Source organism: Agrilus planipennis, unplaced genomic scaffold, assembly GCF_000699045.2.
Source record: "Agrilus planipennis isolate EAB-ADULT unplaced genomic scaffold, Apla_2.0 scaffold128, whole genome shotgun sequence".
Classification (NCBI taxonomy): domain Eukaryota; kingdom Metazoa; phylum Arthropoda; class Insecta; order Coleoptera; family Buprestidae; genus Agrilus; species Agrilus planipennis.
The window spans coordinates 750,639-775,088 of NW_020438862.1; the positions used below are offsets into that span (position 1 = coordinate 750,639).

Here is a 24,450-nt window from a genome sequence, read left to right on the forward strand (position 1 = left end):
ATGGCTGTAATTATGGCTATACGTACACCATAAAAGCCGGATTACTTTAGGGTTTTAGCTGGGATTGAGACATTATAATAGGGAGGCGGCGCTTGATCGTGTAACGTTAGGTTTGGTGGGGTGTCAGGCCGGCCCCCTTGATAGCACCCGTGGAGACTGGTTCGTACAAGTACTGCGAGTGCGCGGCCAAAAGTGTGGGCTCTTTTAGAAGTCGGTGCAAATGCCGCACGAAGTCGTATTGTTTACAAAATACGCATTTTTTTATTATTGGAGCGGCCAATGTTCAGCCAATGTTTTACAGGACGCGGCGGACGCGCAACGGTGTATCGCGGCTCGCGACTTTAGACTTACTAATCCGTAGGTAGTACTTACCCCGAACTTCTTTTTCGCATATTTTATTATTAAAATAAATTATTATTTCTGTTGGTGCGCTCGCGTATTTATAAACGTTTATGTGTTTATCATATTTTTAAATTTTTTTGTTTGTTTTCCCACGGTCTTGTGAAAAAAAAACAACGTAAATAAATACTCTGTACTCTTACCGTTAGTAATAAACATCAATAAAAAACATCAAGTACTGTGTGCGTTTCTATCAATTAAGTTCGTAAATTTGCATTCAGCGTATTCAATATCAGTTATGAATAATAATTAGTTAGTGAAAGTGCCCTAAAGATGAACGAGATTCCTGAAGCGTTAAATTTCACATCCAGCAGAACAGCCGCCCTTCAATCATCCCATATAATGCCCAGCGTAAGTTACTTTTTTTAAAATTGTTAAAGTACTTGTGATGTGTATATCTACAGTACCTCACTGCCCAATTTTACACCATCCACACGAAGGACAGGTATTTTACATACTACAATACAATTTTTTTACCGGAACATACTGTGGTAGAATTCTGAATGTACTATAGATCCCAGCGCCGTCGGCCGTCGCTGAGAGTCGCGTTGTCAGCGTCGTTTGCAATTTTCTTGAAACAGTTCCTCGGTTTATCAAAATATTACACTTGAATCTACAGACTAGAATTAGGAGATGAAAAACTAGAAGTAGAACTGGTCGATTTTCGATATTTAGGAAGTCAGAAAACTCATTAGGGTGGAAAACCCGCTGAGGATAATATACATAGAAAACACTAGAAAAGCTTTTCTACCTACCCATGATCGGTTAGTTTCAAAATCCGAAAAAAAAATCAGAATGTATGGAGTTTTGGAACACGGCTCCTTTTGGATGAGAAACGTGAACGATCGGTAAAAGAGCTGAGGACGATGTGGTGGATGTCAATAAGAAAGAGAGGAGATAGGTCGATAGGACACCTCAGATGTGAAGAGCTAAGTAATTAAGAAACATAGTAGAAGCAGAAACAGGAATTAAGAGGGGAAAAGGCATACCTAGATTATATTATTGTTCGCAAACAGTTGGAAATGTACAAGATTTGTTCCAGTTTTCGAAAAATGCGAAAATTTTCTCAATACATATCTATACGTGTCCAGCCAGTTTTCGGATTGAAAACAATATAAGTAATGTTGATCGAAAATTTACAAATGTCCTATTGATCTCTATAAGTAAGAAAATGTTCCTGTTTTCATGTTTCTTTGAATCCTTACTACACCTATTTTTTAATTTATTGTTTGCTAATTAGATCATTTGCAATAATTAAAAGTGTGTCACACACTCACTATAAAAAAATTTCCCAACATCAGCATATGTTGCAAAGATTCGCTTAATAATATTCTTTATGTGTATATATATATATATGGANATAGATATCTAATTTATTTCTAAGTACGCAATTTCGAAAAGGATTTGTAATAAGGAGGTCAAGGACAGTACCTATTAATCGTTTTAACATCGATATGTATGTATTTGTATAGTTTTTATGCACTTACCTACCAACTAATATACTGTGTTAATTGATTTAAATTAACTAAAAGTTATCATCATCATCGTGCGGTTGTCAGTCCTAAGACTGGTTGGACACGCACCTCCACCCTTTTCTATCTCGAGCTAATCTTCGCATTTCCCTAAAACTAGAACAACCCACATCCTTCACTATTTGCGAACAGTAATCTAATCTAGGTCTACATCTACCCCTCCTAACTCCCGTTTCTGCCTCTAATATGTCTGTGACTAGACCTTCATGCCTGAGAACGTGTCCTACCAGCGTATCTCGCCTATTATCCGTGAAAACTAAAAAATTATCTATAATGGTATTTGGGGCATTTGTCCAGAGATCCGCCAAAATTATGATCAAGGACAGTGGCGTTTGAAGGACACTGTATAGAAGAGTGTCCTTATTAGGGTTATTTCTGCTTATGCACCACGTCAAAGCGCGAGAATAATACGTCGACTTTGTACTTAAATAAAAATGTACATTATTCATGTGTGGTAGGTATGTGTATTAAAATATAATATATACCTGTAGATATAAGAAGTCGCAATTCTTAGAAAATATTACAATGGCTCGATCAGATTACTGTATGTACAGGTAATATCCACACGGGTAGCTACAGTGTGTATAATGCCTCAGTGACGTCAGCTCGTAAAATTTGTTCGTTATTGCATGCCCTTATCAAATGTTATATTTAATACTGAAATTGGAATGTTTATTAAACTGTTACATACAATTTTTTTTATTTCTTCTACACACAAATTTGTTGACACTTGTTTGTTTATTTGTACGTCGCTTGTATGTTTTAATTTGGTCGCATGACTATGACTGACTAATTGCTATATTGCTATAAAACATTATTCTTATTGTACCTACAACAGCTAAATACAAATGTACGATTTGTAGCTGACTTTCTGATAAAAAAAAAAATGCAAAACCTTACAATCAAATCGTACACGTTTTTTTTTTTTGTAATTTTTGTCTGCCATATTAATTTGTAATATAGAGATGTGAATTATTTGATGTATTTGCAAAATTAACTAAATTCCATTACGTATTTTAAATGGCTACGTCCCCTTTTTTCCTTTAAAAAACTGTATTTAAAAATTTTGTGTATCCTTTATTTCAAGTTTTCGATATCTTTGATTCCAAGCTGTACATATGTAAAAGAAGTTGATTTTCTGAACGTAATGACAATGACCAATAAGTGGTTCGTTTACGCGTATCATGTACCAACAGACCACCTTTTGTACCTAATCATATTATGCGGCGATGATCTGTGAAATAAGTGCAGACTCCTTGTAATAAGCAATAACATGCAGGCGCGTTTGATGTATGCCGCCGAAATTTCTGCATTTTTTATTAGTCCTGAATAACTCTTAAGACAAAGGTCCTTTCGGGCGTCATCGAAAATGAGAGTAGCATTTAATGTTATCAGTGTATTCTTTTTATTAGTTAGATTTTCATTCTATCGAGAGTATTGATAAGTGCGATAGTCGTTTTTGCCCCAATAAAAAATACTTTTTAATCAGTTTGGGATTTTTTGAAAAACTCCTTTCAGCTGTTGCAATTGTAACACCTCTGGGGAACTGGAGGCAGGGCTATCGAATTTTATCAACAATAATTCTGTGGGATCTTTAGGGATTTTTTAGTGTTTCATATGGAATTTTGTAACGTAACCAATTTGTGACCCATACAACCCCAAACACTTCGAGTTCCTTAAAGATGACAATGTAAAATCACAAGTATAGCACTGTATCCTATTTATTAATATTAATCTAGTTTAATCAATAATTGCTTTGACAAATTGGTAAAGGCTTTCGCGGCAAGTAGGTGAACTGATGCTGTTTTGATTCGGGTCTAAAGGCTGTTGTGTGTTGGAGTTACTTCCTAACGTTTCGCTAGCACGAGAGGTCCTTCTATATCTGATGCTGGATGTGAACCACTAGCGAAACTTTAGGAAACAACTCAAACACATGACGGCCTTTAGACCCGAATCAGAACAGCATGAACAACTGGTAATAAAAATGCTAGGGATGTGCATACTTATGTTTACTTGAAATACGTTCTCTTTCATTTAATTGTACCATTAGACCATTACATACAGGCAAACATAAAATAAATAAAAACATATTTCACGGATTTAATTTTGTTTCATTGAATGCCATAATCGAAGTTACCAATACTGATAATCGTTTTTTTACGTAGAACGAATTGAATGGCGAGATTATCATTTTTTTTGTCATGGAGTCCGCAGTAGAATCATGTAGGTACAATCGTTTTACACCTGGATGCACGTAGTTATACGATGGTAGGTTAATATGTATTGAATCGTCATATTATGGCCAAGTGGCTATAAAGACAAAATAAAGATATAAGTATTTAAAACGTTATGACTTTATAATTTTCCATTGAACTGAAGATAATACGTCGATAACACTTTTACACCTTCATGCTAGTGAAAAAACAATTAGCGTTGGTAGGCAGGTATAATTTACCTAAGTAAAAAGCAATTCAATTGTTATTATAAGTTCTCGAATATGAGCGAATTAATGCTATTTTTCTTAATGTCACATGTAACTGCTTAGAGCCGCACCATTTTCCTAATTAGTAATTACGCATCTATATTTGCAGGTAGGTATCCTCAAGAAAGTCAGCCCTTGCATTAATTGATATTTAATGGTATTCATGATCACAACAATTTAAAAACTAACATAATTAGGTAAATAACATCCTGATCTCTCTTGAACATATAACACGAGCAACTCCGGGGATCTTTTTTAGTCTGAAGTTGAAATAAGTCATCTCGAATCGATAAAACTACCCAAAAACTGGTCGCATTTGTACGTAGATGTATCAGGTGCTTTGTATTTTGTAGTTCATAGGGCTTCAAACTCTTTCACTCGATTTTAAAATGTACGAGGGTGGATTGATAAGTTTCCGGCCTGACCAAGAAAAACAAGGTTTTTAAAAATTTTTTTTTTTTATTTCTCAACATAATCTCCTCCAAGGCTGATACATTTCTCATAGCGGTGTTCCAGTCTATTAATGCCATCTCTATAGACTGATTCGTCAAGCTCCTCAAAATAACCATTTACAGCTTCGATTACTTCTTCATTGTCCGCAAATCTCTTACCGCCAAGCCATTTTTTGAGATTAGGGAACAGAAAATAGTCACTCGGGGCTAGGTCTGGAGAGTAAGGAGGGTGCGGCATCAATTCAAACTTTAGATCGTTGATTTTAGCCGTCGCAACGATTGACGTGTGCGCTGGTGCGTTATCGTGATGAAACAAGATTTTTTTCTTCGCCAGATGAGGTCGTTTAATTTTCACCTCGTGGCTCAAACGTTGCAATAAGTCTGCGTAGTATTGACCAGTGATAGTATTACCCTTTGCAAGGTAATCAATGTATATAATACCTCTTGCATCCCAAAAAACAGTAGCCATAACCTTGTTCGCCGAAAAAATTGTTTTTGCCTTCTTTGGAGTTGGTTCCCCTGGTCCAATCCACTGTTTAGACTGTTCTTTGGTTTCAGGAGTGTAGTGGTGGACCCACGTTTCGTCAACGGTTACGAATCGACGCAAAAATTCGCTTGGATTACGCTTATACAATGACAAATTTGCGGTAGAAATGTTTTTTCGAATCAATTTTTGGTCGACTGTTAGCAAACGCGGCACCCATCTTGCACAGAGCTTTTCCATATGCAAATGTTGGTGCAAAATATGTTGCACACGTTCATATGACATCTTACAGGTCTCAGCTATCTCACGCACTTTCAATCTGCGGTCTCCCAGCACTATTTGATGAATTTTTTCGATCATATCTGGAGTTGTGACCTCAACGGGGCGTCCTGAGCGAGGCCCATCAGAGGTGCTCACACGACCCTTTTTAAACTCGGAAACCCACTGCTTAACGGTTGAATATGACGGGGAGGATGTCCCCAGTGTTGAGTCCATCTCTTTTTTAATTTCCTTCGGCGTTAACCCCTTCAAATAAAAGTATTTGATGACAGCACGATTTTCCTGCTTTTCCATTTTTACGAAAACCACAGAGGCGTCTTGTTCAGCGTGCTGTCAAACCTACACTAGCAAGGAGATCGGGCTGAAACTATAGCTACAAGCTATCCAAGGATGGTACTATAGAATGTCACCTCAAGGTAGGCCTAGTGGCGTCATCTCTTGGTTAGGCCGGAAACTTATCAATCCACCCTCGTAACTGTGGCTTTAAGGACTAAAATATATTAAGTGAGAGCTTTGAGCTTAGAGTTTTGGAAGTGCTGGTGAGAATTTTGCACAGTCCAACGTGACGAAGGGCGAGTTCTCAAAAAACGAAATTTTAAGTGACTTATTTTATAAATGACTTACTAACCAGCTAAACCCGATTTCAGGATAAACTGTAGTTCTGACTGGGTAGGCAGGTTTTATCTTAATTATTTTAACATGAAGATTGTTTGTTTGGACTTGGATGTATGGATTGTCGAATGTTAATATTACAGTCACAGTTGTAAGATGCTTTCTTTGTTCATTCCGATATATAAAATATAAACCCTGTATACATATTATTGTTGTTTTAAACCTATTCTCGTAACGTACGTAACTCGCTAACAATAATAAGATAATTACTATATCATTTCCGCAAAAAAATCTTATCTTTAGTTGGCAAAATGGCTATGTTTCTATTGGAGTCAAATTGTGTTATACAATCATTTATAACTCTGTAATAGAATCAGAGCAGGCCGAAGCCTTAGGTACTTTATGCTTGAAAATGTGCCTTCAGGGCTTGGCAGTAATGTATTTCAAGCTATTTCATGAACAAGTACAACTTACTGCAAAAAAGTGCTTCAAACATTTTCAAATTTCTTACGGATTTGAATCTAATTTCTTTCGAAATAACTGACAATTCCAAGTCCTTCGATTTTGAAGTGTAATTAGGGTTTCAAGGACTACATCAGTTTTAATGAGGTTTTTGCCCGGTTCTGAATGGTTCAAATCAATTTGAATCGACTGCAATTTACATCATTTAGTAAACATTTTCAAATAAGTAGACACGTTTAAAAACTATCCACAAAACACAAAAGGCGTTTTTAAAATAAAAAACAAAAATAAGTCTTTTGCATTTTGTATCTCAAATAGTACCATTTCAAACAAATCATATCTCTATATGTAATATATGCGGTAATATTAAAAAGTTAAAAAATATCTAATTATTTTGAGCAGTTTACATGTAAGTTATTAGGCAGGTTGTAATATTAAAATACTCGTTTGTACTGATTGTAACTCATAAAATTTTTATTATAGGTACGAAAGGTATTTAAGACAAATGGATTTTTCAGCTGACTTGCCAACTCATTTTATGTCTTATAAAATTCGCGTTGTCGCTATTTTTATCAAAAAGTTACATTGCGAAGCTATTCTTTAACACGAACGCGGACGGTACTTACATACTGATCCTGATCGTGAATCTGAATGCCTGCTCTTTCGTCTCCCATGCCACCGAAGTTCATCAACATAATATTAATATAATATACAATTACACGATTAGCGAAGTAATAATACTGGAGCGTTATCACAACGAATATTGTTGTCATTTATATAGTGCGATACAGATTAGTAGAAGGATTAATTATAGACCTACCACACTCAATTAATTAATCAATCAATTCGACCAAATTAAATAAAATGAATTAACTCAAACTTTTGAAAAAATGAATTAAAACAACCAAAAACCTAAAATTGTTACAATCAGAACAATTCATATGCATTCGATGAGTCTCTGGTCCAATTCCTAGTCGATGTATCACATTTTTTTTTTCTATATATTACCCTACATCTATGTATACTTAATGTGATTTTGTTTTTTTTTTTTTGCAGGAGATAGTCAAGTTCAACGGAGAAATTCAGAAAATTAAGAGTGAACCGGGAGTAAATAACTACACACTACCCTCATTTACATCAGCCATTTCCTCAATTCACCTTCATGGTGCATGTAAGTTTATTTGACGATAAAAAACTTTATATTTTAATGATAAGTAGGAGAGAATATTGGTAGGTACTTAGTTTTCCAAAAAAAATAGTAGTCGGAAAGTAAAATTTCGTAGCTACGAGTAGTATATTCGAAAACCATTTAAGGTTAATAGTCTGTTTAAACCTGCGGTCATAAATAGAAATTTCGTGCTGGATTTGCGTCTGGTGGCAATGGTGCAATGTCCCGAACACGAAAACCGCTCGTTTTGACACGTACCTGTGTGTCACACTAAAAAACACAAGAACGACATTAATACGTGGACATAGAAACATAATGTTGCGACCGTTCCAAAAAAATTGGCGTTTTCTAATACGGCCAGGCAGTTAAGAAAACAGCGCTATTTAACTGAACGCTGGTGAGGCAGAATGTAATGTAATGAGGATTCATATAGTAAAGAATACGGACAACCAAAGTATCAGTGACGATATAAGTTTTGACAAACAGTTTTGGTAGATGCTTTTTTCTTCATTGATGAAGGTTGCGGTATATACTGAATATGTATAGGTAATAAAAGCCAAGCGTTGGTAATCTTCACTATTTTTTTTATTTTTAATTCTGTGACAGCTGTTTCAGTACACTGCGTCTTCTTCAGACTAATTTCAAACTATCCTTGCTGACCAGAAATCACAGCGGTCACACAAATACTAATAAAAAAATAGTAAAGATTACTAACCCTTAACTTTTATTATATTCAACATGTAGCTCGATCTTCATCAAGTGAAGACCGATTCAATTAAACCAAAAAAAGCATCTACCAAAACTGTTTGCTAAAACATATATTATTATTGATACTTTGATTGTCCAAATTATTGAAAAACTCAGAAAATGGGTAAAAGAAGTTTTCAACTTTGGTTTACGAGTTTTTGTTCCTTTTTGTGTAGATTTTTTTGTTATTTACCGATCATTTATTCAAAATTTGTGCCGTACAATATCAAAAATTAATTTGTAAAGGTTTTCGGGGCAAGTAGGTAAACTGATGATGTCCTGATTTGGGTCTAAACGTGTGTTGTCGGTTGGAGTTGCATTCGAACGTGGTGAGCTTCTTCAGAGGTTCTTCCATCTCCTATGGTGGATCCAACCTCTAAAGAACTTCCGCCACTTCGTGCTAGCGAAACGTTAGGAACCGANAACTCAGAAAATGGGTAAAAGAAGTTTTCAACTTTGGTTTACGAGTTTTTGTTCCTTTTTGTGTAGATTTTTTTGTTATTTACCGATCATTTATTCAAAATTTGTGCCGTACAATATCAAAAATTAATTTGTAAAGGTTTTCGGGGCAAGTAGGTAAACTGATGATGTCCTGATTTGGGTCTAAACGTGTGTTGTCGGTTGGAGTTGCATTCGAACGTGGTGAGCTTCTTCAGAGGTTCTTCCATCTCCTATGGTGGATCCAACCTCTAAAGAACTTCCGCCACTTCGTGCTAGCGAAACGTTAGGAACCGACGACAGACCTTTAGACCCGAATCAAGACAGCATCAGTTCATCAAAAACAACGTTTCTATAGGTAATTTAAAATAATAGTTTACATTTTTCAGCTTCGAGCTTTATTATTGAAACTTCTGTTTCCGTTCTCGTCGGCGTGTAATTTCCGATTTTCGAGTGTTTTCCGTCAGCCGTGCTTTTAAAACTGTGGATAAATGTCTTTATAAGAGGGCAGGAAGATAAATAGATCACTTAGGAAAGAGAGAATCGGTGTAATGTTACAGCGCATCTGCATACGTATAGGATGAACGATGCGCGACAGGTGCTAGAAAAGGGGACACAAAATTCACCGTGAATAAAGTATATAATAAAAGGCGAAATAATAATCGTGTTATGTAAATAACTTTTTTGGGGATTTTTTTTCTTCGTTACTACTGTAATTTGCAGTAAAATCTAAACCTGATATCTAGGTATAAAATATATCCTTTAAATGTTAAAAAGTATGTTTTCATATAAAATTCAGATAAACGCCAGCATATATTTTAGGTATTATTATCATCGTGAGAAGAAAAGTTAGTTTATTGTCGCTAAACTTATGAAAAGTTGTCCGTGGGTCGTAGATTGTACCATTGTCAATTAATTACGGCTATAAACAAAGGTGGCAGGCAATTAGACCCGGGCGTGCTTGTCGTAATGTACATGAGCCAGTAAAAGACGTAAAAAAAAAAAACTTTTTTATTTCTTGTAATTGTAATCAGGCGTTATAAAGTTAAGAACAATTTATTATATCACGGAGAAAAACTGTAAATCAAACACGAATAAAACGGAATGTATTACGAGCATTTTTTTCTTTTTTTAAAAAACACTTCTACCTACTCGTTACTAATCAAATGAGCCAATTAATTAAAATTAAATCATACGTATTAGACATCCAAGACAGTTGACAATTAATTAGATTTATGCTTAAAACGTAAGTTACGCATTAGAAGTAAAGTTTTTGGGTAGTAAACTAAAGGGGGTGAAATTTGTTATTGTGTCTAACTTGGCTTCTTTCGTAAATTTTGCCTCATATCATAAGGAGAGAATAACGTGGGTCGTATGACTTATGTTCTTCATCTTACAATTATCGAGTGTAATCCGATAGTAGTCACTATGCAAAAAAGGCAAAACTTCTAAAAAGATCTAACTGAAAATTAACCATCTTTATTTTTGCCACACAATTAAAATTTATCAAAGGCCTATAATGTCAATTGAACGCTACGTAAGTTACAAGTAGTCCTATCCTGCGCTAATCTTCGCATTTCCCTAAAGCTTTAGCAAACCCATATCCTTAACTATTTGTGAACAGTAATCTAAACTAGGTCTACCTCTACCCTTCCTAACTTCCGTTTCTTCCTCTTATATGTTTTATTCAGATTTATCTCATTTTATTATAAAAAATAATAACTACAATTAACGTAACCTCGTATTTTATGAAATTGTTTTTTTGCGGCCAGTTGGCTTTATGGACTTTCTATAAATTATTTATGAGACCGAAATAAAGACAATATTCTGCTGCTAAATTTTTTTTAGACAATTATGTGGGTAGGTACCTACAATTGCCATTACAGTCCATGACGGTGACGTAAACACAATCTCTCAATAATTTTACGGTAGGTAATTTTTTTTACATCAAATCAGTTTTATTTTTAACTGATAAAATAAACGAACACTAACAAGTTTTGTGCCGTTTGGCGTTCGTTGTTGGTATTTGTATTTATTTGATTTAATGATTATTTCATTAAGTTATCGTTTACAGTTCAAAGGATATCGAGACCATTATTTAAGTAGTGCCTATTGTTTGGTGGGCCTCGTTATCAAATGTCAAAACAACAATTAAACAAACTTCCTAGTAACGTATCAGAACCTTACATAAACATTGCAAATGTAACGTGAAACTTATGAGAATACGACAACTTGATGCAGTCCGTATCTGCATGTACATACGAAGGTGATACATTTATAATTAATAATCATAAAAGTGTCGGCTTTTGCTTTTCTTATCGATCCAATACGACGAAATTGTAATGTAGAAGACCATTCGAACAATAAAAAGAATTACGTACATGACACGCTTTAGTCAGGGTGTTAGTCGCGGGTGTGTAGGAATTTTCACCAGGTGTGGACATTGCTATTGTACAAACTCAGATATTATTTGAAATATTGATACTTCATTATTAATTGGAGTGATTTGTGAAGGCATTTTTTAGAAAATCGACAAAAATAGCTTATATAAAGATAGCAAGACGAAAAAATTAGAAAAGTTAGAACGGAAGGAGTAGTAGGGATATAAAACAGAGGATAACACAGGGTCGAGTCGCCTTCAATAAAAGAAGTCACTTCTATGCCCCGAACGATTAATTGATTTAGAAATTCGAAAAGGTTTGTTAAAGGTGTGTTTGGGGCGCGGCGCTGTACGGGTGCGAAACATGGACAGTAAACAGATGGCGGAATAGGTTAGAAGCATTCGAAATATATGATGTTACAGGGGAATGATGAGGATACCGTGGATAGAGAAGGTTAGAAATGAAGAGGTATTAGAAAGAGTGAGAGAACATAGAACTCTATGGAAGGTAATATGAAATAGGCGAGGTGGTAGGACACCTATTTAGGCATGAAGGTCTAGTCAGAGACATATTAGAGGCAGAAACGGAGGTTAGGAAGGGTAGAGGTAGACTTAGATTATTGTTCGCAAAAAGTTAAGGATATGGGTTGTTCTAATTTTAGGGAAACGCAAAGATTAGCTCAAGATAGAAAAAGTGGAGGTGCGTGTCAAACCAGTCTTAGGACTGACGGCCTTATGATGATGATAAGATTTGTATAATAGCAAAAATGTTTAGGGGAAACTATTTTTCTGTGTGTACGTCATGTTTTTTTTTTATTAATAATTACCTGGCCTAACAGTTTAATTGGAATAAAATTCAGTTTTTTTGTATATATGTACATTATTTGCTGTGTGTGTTTTGTATATGTTATAGCCAGTCATAAGCCGTATAAATACAAATAGTTTACATATTCCTATAAATATTGACAAATAATTGCTAATGATACGTACGATGATTTACATTTAGACAACCGATTGTTAGTAAACTATCTTGCGTACATAAGAGAATAATGTTATTGTTTACAAGTTTCACTTATTCTGAAACGGCTAAACGACATACATAATTGTATCATAAATTACTTATTTATTTATCAATCTCGTTGATTGTGTTTGTTGAGTAACAGCATTAGCACTTGCTCATTTTATTATTTTGTTAGATTACACATTCGCTGTTATCAGTCGTTATTATTACCATCATTATACAGCAGAAAAAGAGGAATCAATGACGTTCTATAACACGTCACTGACCAACTCTGCGACCTCTGATAACCACTTAATTGATCAAGAAGTACCTAAATACACAATACAAAAAGTTTTACTATTATTTATTTAACAATTTTTGCATTGTCATGATGTGCATAATCATAAAACTTCTCGCAACGTAACTTCTAACATAGTAGGGATAAAAGTAGAAAATAGGTGTAAAAACTATCTAAATTCAAATTAATATTTAGAAAAGGCGTATAAAACAAAAAATTAAAACAGATATTTCTCATTTCGTATTATTTATCCAGTAATTCATATCTCTAGTAATTCCTACATATAATATATGTAGGTAATCGAAAAAGTGTTCCGCATGGGTTTTTTTTTTTTAAGAAAAAATATGTAAGTACATTAAATTTATCTCTTAATATTGCAAAGTTATTTATTTGTTATCAGTCCAGTCCAACATCACGTTATTATTAATATCTACATAATATTGTACACGCGCATAATCGTCCTCGGAGACAGGCAAAGTGACCCCATTGGCGCCAAGGATGGCTTATCACACTTTCAAAACTTGTTCTATATAATAACTCTGCGTGTGAATAAAAGAGCATAATAAACATACATATTTTTTATTTTAACAATAACAACACGACTTATTAATATTCATAAAACTTAATGGAGGGGTGGGTTCGGAAGAGTGAAATTCTTATTGAGATTATTTTATAGACTATCCTTAGTAATTTTATTTTCAATTATTCGCGACAATTTATTATCAAGATCAAATGGTGTCTTGTAGATGTTACGGCTAATTCGCGTTATAGTTGGCTCAAAGGCGTTTTAAATACAGTACGTATATTTAACTACTAAAGACTGACTTATGCTTGGGAGGGTTGTAATGATTAAATTTCAAATTACGACTTCAAGGAAAAATTTTATGGTTTTTGAAACTTCGCATTTCTTATGGACAAACCGCCATTGTTCCTAAACATTACAACGTAAATTTGGTTATAACTTTACTATTTCGCCAACCATCCTATTCCCGTTTCGCCAAAATTTATCTTACATGCTTTCAAGTGTGTGTTATACTGTATATGACATGAAATTTTGCTGAATTTTCAGCTGGTCAAGGGAGAACCAGCTAGAAGAATAATTTTGTCAGTTTGGTTTGTTAAATTTTCTTCAGTGGAAATCAATCAACTTATCAATAGCGATCATTGAAGATGTTAGCAATTTAAGGTAACGAATCGCCATAAAATCGGAATACGCCAGCATTTTGCATTTATTCTTTTAATCCTGGTTCTCCAAGAATCAGCTGAGAAATTCAGCCATTTTCATCGTTTAGTGTCGGAATCTTTTTGGGTAGTTACGAATTATTCCAATAGAAATATGTAGTATCGAATTTGACTTAAAACATGTTCTCGATTCGTGCATAATTTTTTTTTTCCTGCAATCATTGCTCTTTATGCACACAATACATAGCCGTGTGGTATAACAAGAAGCAGTTAAAAAAGCGTACAACTGGAAAAGTAGTACTCGTTGAAGAAATAACATTGCTCAGCGTACACCTGCGTTTAATAAACGTGTAATTGTTGTGTGTAGAATCTCTTATTATCCACCGAACCTTGCTATGTACAGCTTGTTCGATCAAGGGATTATTTAGACGCTGTAAAATTGCACGTTCGGTTAATCAAGTTTGCTGATTAATTGGTTTACGTGTAATGAACAAGCTAACCATGGATAATCAGACATCAAATGCACCAAAGGATAATATAATACATTACATACCGAACATGTACATTATTTGTACCTACATACAATTTCCATTTCCTCTGCATTGTTTCAAATGTCAGAAAAAATTGAATGGAAAACGCGGAAAAAAAGAAGTACCTAATCAGAAAGTACTCGGCACAGAATGTTTTTTTTATGTGTCTAAAGCTATGATATAAATAATACTTAAGCAACGGCCACAGTTTAGAAAGAATCAAGGATATTTATGGTATAGGCATGTGGATTACGTGAATTGAGAGAGACAGAGAGAGGAGATGCTGGCTCATTACTATGACACAAGTGGTTAGACTAAAATGTTCATGTGGTCGACAAACTACAGGATGATATGAGATTTTTGATCATTGAATAATTACGAGGTAAATTTTCTGAGATTTGGCAATACGTAAAAGCGATGAACTTTTTGATAGTGATCCCTCTGTCGAAACAATTGTAGAACATATTCTTTGTACTTGAAATTTCTGTTTCGGATTTATTTTAAAATTGCAGAGAGATGAAAATTCACGTAGGGATCAAAAGTAGGTACCTAAACTTTTCGATTTCTGAAGGTTGACGGTATAATATGCATGTACATACTGATGTATGTATAATGAGAGGCTGCAAGATCCGTGATAAATTTTAATATAACCGAAAGGCTAGGAGGTTAGATAATATACACGGTTGTTATTAAGCAGGGGTTATCGCTCGCGCTCTACTGTTATACAAGTCGCTAAAATATACCGATCAAGCAAACTGATGTTGCTTTTAAGTAAACAACGGCTTCGTTGGGGTGCCGGGTTACTACCCCTCGGCGAGCTTTACCAATTAGAAGTAATGATGTCTCTAAGTAATCATCGCATTGCCTCCAGTCGAAATTTCATACCGTTCGGTCGCCCTACCAAAGAGAATTCATCCGTCCTATAGTACAATCCGCGATTAGTAAGTATCCAGGTAATTTATAGAGTCAAGTTTTCTTATTTTCGATACTTTTTGTTACTCAATTTTTCTGTAATTATTTCTACAAAATTTTAACGCGACGTTAAAATCAAAAGCTTTACGATTAGACTTTGAAGAAGAAAAAGGATTTACTGTAAAGTTCATGCAAGGTTTACGTATACAGATAAAAATCGAATACTTTGGTTTTTAAGGTGATAATGTGAGTGAAGGCTAAGGTAATCCATCCACGCCAATTCTTATTTCTAAAAGTAAGCACGCTGTAATTTGGTGTTTTTCAATAATCAGTGGTTCTGGAAGAACTATTATCAGCATGCATAATTATGTTCGATATGCTGCAAAATTATGCTTTCTTTCCTCGAGCATCCAGCTGTAAATAAAATTTCATGCCATTGCAAACAGAATGATCATTAAGTCACTGTAATTTTTGTCCCTTGTACTAAAAAGTATACTAATAATGTCGAAAGAGAACACTCCCTCCAGTGTATTTTGTCGTGTAGATATCCACACCCGTTACACTGAAAAACAATTTGGTGACAACCAGAAAGTTACAGTAACTTTAATGATAATTTTACTTCCAATAGCAAAATATCTTATTACTGTCATCATCATCATCATCATCATAAGGTCATCAGTCCTAAGACTGGTTGGACACGTACCTCCACTCTTTCCTATCCTGACTAAACTTCGCATTTCCCTAAAACTAGAACAGCCCACATCCTTAACTATTTGCGAAGAGTAATCTAATCTAGGTCTACCTCTACCCCTCCTAACTCCTGTTTCTGCCTCTAATATGTCTCTGACTAGACCTTCATGCCTAAGAAGGTGTCCTACCAACCTATCTCGCCTATTTTTTATTGACTTCCACAGAGTCCTCTGTTCTCCTATTCTTTCCAATACCTCTTCATTTCTAACCTTTTCTACCCACGATATCCTCATCATCCGCCTATAACATCACATTTACTGTATTAGCAATATTTTTCATACTTATTTCAAGCAGTTTCCTGATGTAGGTGTGACAGGGAAGAAGGCATAATTTTAGAATAAATCGGATGTCCTGATTCGGGTCTAAAGGAGCCGTCGGTTGAAATTCTTTCCTAAGGTTTCGCTAGCACTAGTAGCCGGCTTCTTCAGAGGTCCTTCTATCTCCAGCTGAATCCACATCCAGTATCGAAGATGGAAGGATCTCTGAAGAAGATCGCCACTAGTGCTAGTAAAACTTTAGGAAGCAACTCCAACCGACGGCGACCTTTAGACCCGAATCAAGACACGATCAGTTTACTAACTGACCGCGAAAGCTTTTACCAATTTGTAATTACGAATATTGGCAATAGATCTTACAAAATGCAGAAATACTTATTAAAATTATAACATAAGTAAACACTTTTTGAAACAAATTCGTTCAGTAATTTTGTCGTGGATGGACTACCTCAGCTTTCATTCAGAACCACCACTGATTGTCATATTAGTAAGAATGGAGCACTTAAAAGCACTAAATTCTCATGTGAATCGTTTGCAATTTTTGTGATGTAGTGTGGTAGTTTGACAGACTGATGATATTCATGTAGGAAATATACAATAATAGAATCTTATCAGGATTTTGGCATCCATTTATGTACACGGTGGTGTGACAACTCTCAAAAAATTGGAATTTAGAAGTGGTATTGAAATGTATTTCGTATTCTTCATTTCAAATCATCATCTCTGGTAAAGATGACCTGTCACATTGCATAATGTACGTATCATATAAAAATGCATTACAAAGGATTTTGACCTTAAATGAACTTGCTTAGGTCGAAAGCTTTTGTAACCAACACCTGACAAAATGCTACTTGCTTTCGCCGCCTACTGTCAATCCCAAACACATATTACTATACCACACCACCGCTTGTTTTGCATACTACACACTACAGAACTACAGCCATACATAATACACATAGGTGGTTCATGTGTATATTATTATTATTATACCTAATCGTTTAGGATTGCTTTTTAATAATGCACGGTAGCGACAATTGCACCGCAACGTGTTTCAGTTGCAAGTTAATGAAAATACTGAGCTTTTTCTTAAAAACATTACTCATCTGAGGTAGACATACTTTCTAATAATCCGATTGTCATGTTTATGCAATTTGATTATCTAATGATAATGCTTGTAACCAATTTTATAAAAATGTACTCACTTTTAATTAATACATGTATGCATATCAAGCTAGCATAACAAAGTTATGCTTCATATTTCTAAAATGCACTATAATTTGTTGCTAGTAAGTTACCAAATTCAAAAATTTGTTGCTGGAGAGGGTTATTGGAAAATAGACAAAATTCTAGCTTGATGAATATCTTGTAACTGTTTCCGATCTTATTCTATCTCGAAAAAGAATGACGTAGACAAACATCGCTGTAATTTCTCGCTTGTTTGTTATCAAATTCAAACATTTGTCCCTCCAGCAGGTTATTGGAAAATAGACAAAATGTAGTTTGATGAATATCGTGTAACTGTTGCTGATTTTATTCTGTCTCGAAAAAGAATGACGTAGACAAACACCGCTATGATTTGTCGCCAAATTCGAACATTTGTCCCTCCAGCAGGTTATTGAAAAATAGACAAAATGCTAGCTTGATGAATATCTTGTAACTGTTGCCGATCTTATTCTATCTCGAAAAAGAATGACGTAGACAAACACCGCTATGATTTGTCGCCAAATTCGAACATTTGTCCCTCCAGCAGGTTATTGAAAAATAGACAAAATGCTAGCTTGATGAATATCTTGTAACTGTTGCCGATCTTATTCTATCTCGAAAAAGAATAACCTAGACAAACATCGCTGTAATTTGTCGCTTGTTTGTTATCAAGTTCAAAAATTTGTCCCTTCAGCAGGTTATTGGAAAATAGACAAAATGTACTTTGATGAATATCGTGTAACTGTTGCTGATCTTATTCTGTCTCGAAAAAGAATGACGTAGACAAACACCGCTATGATTTGTCGCCAAATTCGAACATTTGTCCCTCCAGCAGGTTATTGAAAAATAGACAAAATTCTAGCTTGATGAATATCTTGTAACTGTTGCCGATCTTATTCTATCTCGAAAAAGAATGATGTAGGCAAACACCGCTATAATTTGTCGCTAATTTGTTACCAAATTCAAAAGTTTGTCTCTCCAGCAGGTTATTGGAAAATAGACAAAATGCTAGCTTGATGAATATCTTGTAACTGTTGCCGATCTTATTCTATCTCGAAAAAGAATGACATAGACAAACATCGCTGCAATTTGTCGCTTGTTTGTTATCAAATTCAAAAATTTGTCCCTTCAGCAGGTTATTGGAAAATAGACAAAATGTAGTTTGATGAATATCGTGTAACTGTTGCTGATCTTAGTCTATCTCGAAAAAGAATATAATTTGTCGCTAGTTTGTTATCAAATTCAAACATTTGTTGCTCCAACAGGTTACTGGAAAATAGACAAAATACTTGCTTGGTGGATATCTTGTAACTGATGCTGGACGTAGCGTATCTCGAAATAGAATGACAAACGCTGCTATAATTTGTCGCTAGTCTGTCCTCCATCTGTCCAGTCTTATTTCGAGATACGCAATGTGAAGCGTTCAAAGGGCGGTCCTCCAGTAGTTTTTCGCTGGACAAAGGGATGATAGAGTGATAGACCAGCAACAAAACAGATAAATGTATCTGCAATCTTTAAGCGATAAATTAATAGCCCTTACCGTATTTTTCTATTTTGAGATACGTTATATCTGGATGATAAACTGGCAACAAAACCGATAAAAGATTTTTGAGCGACACAAATTATAGCCGTTTTTGTTTCGAGGCATGCTATGTATTCTGTATAGTTCCAGCTTGATATCAGGATAGCATTTCGTCTATGTTCCAGTGTGGCCATCGGGATTATCCCCCATTTGTCGCTGTGCTCGCGACAGCCTTTTCAAAACAAAGCTGTATTTATAGAAAATCAGTGTGCATACGTGTTTGGAAAGCATTGTTATTGCTGTTATAAGGAAACGTGTAGCAAAAGTTCATAACTATTATAAAAAATTCCACACACGGTAAAGGTAAAATGTCAACCCAGTTGTTTGTGTATAAAGCAAACCAGCTCGCGTTGCTATGGCAACCGAAACGAACAATTTGTCGGACCGTTGATTTTGATTTACTAGAACGGTATCAAATTAGCTACTTATTCCGTAAAATTGAAAGATAAATCAGAAAATGGGACACTTTATTGTGCTAACTTGCATGCAGGCAATTAAAAAGCAACAAGTTACCTACTACATTGGGCTATGAAGCCATGTGGTATACCAAGTTAACTGAGCGCCAACGCTTAAAAAATCAGTTTTAAAAAAACTTATTTCGACGTAGTTGTTGCACATTTACCAGACATTAATAAATAAAAGTAATCCCTATACTGTAATTGTAGGTAATTATTCGTCGCCAGATTTGAAAGTGTGAGGCTCAATGGGTATAAACGGAAAACTTGAAAAAATTTCAAATAAACTTCTGCGCTTTAGTTTTCGAACATACTAATCCTTAGTACCTAATTATTTTGTCAAAAAATCAGAATATAGCGTTTTTGTTTTTGACAAAATTTATTAAAAATACTAACCAATTCTCGCCGAAAAATAACTGCAGAGCATCAGGTCGCCTGATACGCTTCTGTCGCTTACTTTACGATGAGGCAGAAGTGGAGATTTCTTCTCGCGCGTATACGCATCGCGCCGCCTTCAAGTAAATCCCGCTGTAAAGGTACCTGTTGCGATAAGTATGCACTGCATTGGCAAATACAGGTGGTCTCGAAATTTAATTTTTCATTTTTTGCTCTTTAAACTGTATAGCAATTATTGTTACTCTACTTATTATTCTCTGCCCGATACTCTCGACCCACAATATAGTTACCTACGTTATCGTTCAAGAGTCGCTTTACAACGTTATTATTACAACGACGTGGCAAAACAATGAGTGTCCGCATTACCGAACGTATTTACTATATAATTGCATTGCACACTAGTCGTAATTGTTCGATAAATTAATTAATTGGCCGGTCTCGACCCCGCGCCTCCGCTATGCGCTCCGCTCCGCTCCGCTGCGGGGTTTACGCTTTGGCGCAAATGTCATCGATTACCGTTCGTTTTTGCTTTGCATTACCTTTACTTACTTAACGGTTCGAACGAAGAAAGAGGGCCGCGTAGGGCGAACAAATAATTACCTGTTTATGTGGGCGTGACACACGCAATCACCTATACAATAAGCCTACTAATATATTACGTACCTACGTACGTTGGCTCGGCCACCGACTAACATTTTTCTCAATAAACACACCAATAATGATAAAAATTACAATTAGAATGCACGATAAATAAGGCACCTACCTATCAGAATAATTTCAAAATATATGCGGCTATGGTACCACGAAGACACACCCTTTGTCACCATTGCCTCCAAACAGGTTTAGCCACATGAATAATTGACCGTGGAATGAATGGTAGACACAGGTAGATACTGTATCCAATGGATGCTCTTTTTACAGCGGAATCCTCATCATTGGCGTATAGGTATCATTGGGCTGTTGATCATGTGAGGTATACAAATGTAGAAATCAATGAACGGGGGGGCTTTTGTCACTGCGCAAAGTGTGGCATAGTTCATGGGATTCTGAATTACCTCTACCAATGCGAGTGTTTGTGCTGTTCTTTGATTTAATGAACCATAGCAAACGTGACGTCTTATTTTGTATAATATATCATTTATCAATTACACACCACAGTTTTTTTTATCGACTGGGTTTTGTTTATGTGTAAAAATTGTTCAAATAATTCCGTAGAATGCAAAAATACTTATTGCAAATTGCGGAATTCGCGTTCCTAATGTTCCCAAATCTTCTTTCTTTCCCAAGAAATTTGAAGAAAGATTCTCCCACTGGCGGATTAAGGAAGGGGGCCTTCAAATTTCGAAAAACCCTAAATAAGATCAAAATACCTTCTATTAGTATATGGGGCAGTTTGAATTTTGGAATTGCACACATGCTATAATTTACTTGAAGGAGTAGGTATCAACCAAATGTTCTCCGCAAATTTTCGCCCTGAGCTTCCGACGAGCTTAGTTCTCTATTTCGTAGTCCACTGGAATCCAGCTAAGCTATGAAATTTATTGAATTCGTACAAATTCAATTCTGGTTGATACTCTGATTTTGAAATTGATTGATCGATGAAGACCGACTACGTAGTAGTTTAATCAAATCTTCTCTTTACTCTTCGTGTGGATATCGAATTTGTTTGTTTCAGCGAATTCATCGTCACTGGCCGTCACCAACTCCACATCTCCAGTAGTCCCGAGTTCGACGTCTGTTACGAGTTACAACTCTTCGTCTACATCATCAGTTACGACACAGCACAGTACAGATTCTACAGATTTGACGGATAAAAAAGAAAGAAACACAACATCGGGAGACACCCACAACCAGTCGCCACAACCATCCTCGAGCAGTACGGAAAGTAAACCGCCGTATTCGTACGTCGCGCTGATAGCCATGGCTATACAATCTTCGCAAATGAAACGTGCAACCCTATCCGAAATCTATGGCTATATCACCTCGAACTTTGCGTATTTCAGGGAATGTAAAAAGGGTTGGCAGAACAGCATTCGTCATAACCTTTCGTTGAATGAATGTTTCGTGAAAGTACCTCGCGATGGAGGCGGTGAACGTAAAGGCAATTATTGGACGTTAGATCCACTCTACGAGGACATGTTTGAAAATGGCAACTTCAGAAGACGAAGAAGAATGAAAAGACCTGCCACTTATCGCTCACATCCCTACGCCAACTCCAAAATCATGTACGACAATTCCCGGAGTCTACATCAGTTGCCGCGAAATATCGAGATGTTTCCACCGCCAAGCGTCTATGCTACTCACTATGATCCGACGTCTTGGTTTCCACAATCGGCGCAGTTGACTCTTCCCAGCTGCCAGTCCCAGTTAGGATTACAAAATTGTACAGCCGCAGGACCGTCTTCTTACACCCAACAGCCTTATCCTTCTTCTACGTCCGTGTCGGCTGCGGCGGCCGCATTCTCCTCCGCGGTACAAAGGTATACCACTCCATATTGGAGCCACGAAAGCGGATATTCCAGTTCCCACGATTCACCCCCATCCGATCGTCAATATCTGTTCTAGTGACATGATCCTATCGAGACGCCAGGAGCCACCATAACATAATAACCATTCTCGATCGCGATGATTATAAGATAAAGTATAAAAAGAAGAAAATACACCTTGTGATTCGAGCTTTTTCGACTCTCAAAGCGAGACTATATCTACTTAAAAAAAATGATTTTTTGTTATTTAGCGTTACGTGCTTGGTGTTTCTTTAATCCTATTCATCGCCATGTTGTTGTGTGACAAGCTCTCTATATGCACATGCCTCTATGTATTTATTATGTGCACTTACGATTAGTGGTAAATAGCAAGTGTGACAAGACGATTTATATGGCCGAAAAGCTGACGCAGTAAAGGTATCAATATGAATTTTCAATTGGGGGATTTTTAGGAGCTAACTAACTTTCAAGAGAATGCATAGCATTAAAAAGAAAAACGAAATTAGTAAAATCAATAGAAATAAAGTATGAGCCCCAAATTTTTGACCTTACACCGTATTAGGTCCACTTTGTTTTGCGTCAGCTTTACAGACTTACGGTTTACCTTTGGTACGAATTTCTCGAAAACATTTACATTTAGTACGACCCTGTTTTTTTTTTCTATTTGTTGTTGTTTAGTTTTCTTAATTTTCGATATATAAAATGTTATTTTTTTTTCCTTTTTTGTTCTAAATAGAATAAGAACGTCCTGTTTTTTATATTTCAAACAAATTATGTATAACAAACACCCATCACGTAACGAGTAATATTTATTTAACGAATAATAAATAGAAATGCTTTTCTTGGCACCCCAGCGATCAGTTCCAAATATTTTTATGCGTTATTGTACATTACCTAATGCAATAGTGTATTTAATAATATTTTACGCCTTTAATGTTATGTGAGCTTTATGAATAAATTAATTTGTCTTATTTTTTCTTATTTTCAGTAGTCGTGGATAAATAATAAATGTGTGCCAAGTAAAACTTTATTATTGTTTAAACTTTTAATTCCGTCCGTACTTTTGATGTGAGAACATGTCTGTTATGTACCATGTATTTATATGTTGTAAATTAAAAAAAAATACGATCAACTCGAAGTATTATTATATGATAGATATACATAAAAAAATAGGTAGCACATATTTTATTACATATTTATAATATTTTCTCTTTTGGTCTTTTAGTCAAAAAATGTTATTGAGTTCAGATTTTTGTATGATTTTAAATGAAAATTAATTTTTTGAAAGATACTGTAAGGATAATGGTAAATGTCAATGTTTCTGGCGTGATTATTTGAATTATTTCGAATTACTACTGGCACTGGATATTTGTGTTGCTTGTCTACTAATTAGATATCACAAAATTGGAATAAACCAGTAAGTACCTATTTTATGTTGAAATAAAATAAAACGAAGAGAACACCCATGGATCTGAAATGCGAAGCATCTGGATCTGGTGCGCGATCTTTTGCTGTATTGTGTGGGTAAGTATTTAAGTGTTAAGTTTAGAATATGTTGTGTATACACACACACACACACACACACACATACATATGTATATTGCATCTTCAAAGTTGTTAAATTGTTAACGAGCGGATTGTTTTGACAGAGTATTCAAAAACAATTTCGTCCATTTAAAAATTATATTTACGGTACGATAATACTGTTTGTTGTAACTTTCGGCTTCCGTTTACTAAACATCAAGATTCTAAATGACACTTTTCAAAATATCAGCAGTAAGCACTTTATGTGCGCCGTGTTACGCATGTTTTGGTAACATCTGTGCTTTATGTTTCCGATTCATATAATACCTATATCATATCATCACCTTCCTACCACACTTCGCTAATAAATTATTATAAACCATTGAATAATGCGAATAATTTTGTAAAAATGCCAAATACTG

At 35.3% G+C, this 24,450-nt stretch overlaps 1 protein-coding gene across 1 annotated transcript; it reads left to right on the forward strand.

The window, feature by feature from the left end:
- Positions 1-169: 169 nt before the first annotated feature.
- LOC108738123 (forkhead box protein E3-like) lies at positions 170-23,636 on the forward strand. Its single transcript, XM_018471373.1, has 3 exons — positions 170-750; positions 7,759-7,873; positions 21,694-23,636. Exons 1-3 carry the CDS (start codon positions 673-675, stop codon positions 22,581-22,583), a joined length of 1,083 nt encoding a protein of 360 aa, XP_018326875.1. The 5' UTR covers positions 170-672; the 3' UTR covers positions 22,584-23,636.
- Positions 23,637-24,450: the final 814 nt, after the last annotated feature.

Bases quoted from the DNA above. Each gene is read 5' to 3' on its own strand.
- LOC108738123 (XM_018471373.1), top strand. From the start codon at position 673: ATGAACGAGATTCCTGAAGCGTTAAATTTCACATCCAGCAGAACAGCC. The intron at 751-7,758 runs GTAAGTTACTTT...TTTTTTTTGCAG, and splicing joins CATCCCATATAATGCCCAGC to GAGATAGTCAAGTTCAACGG. The intron at 7,874-21,693 runs GTAAGTTTATTT...TGTTTGTTTCAG, and splicing joins AATTCACCTTCATGGTGCAT to CGAATTCATCGTCACTGGCC.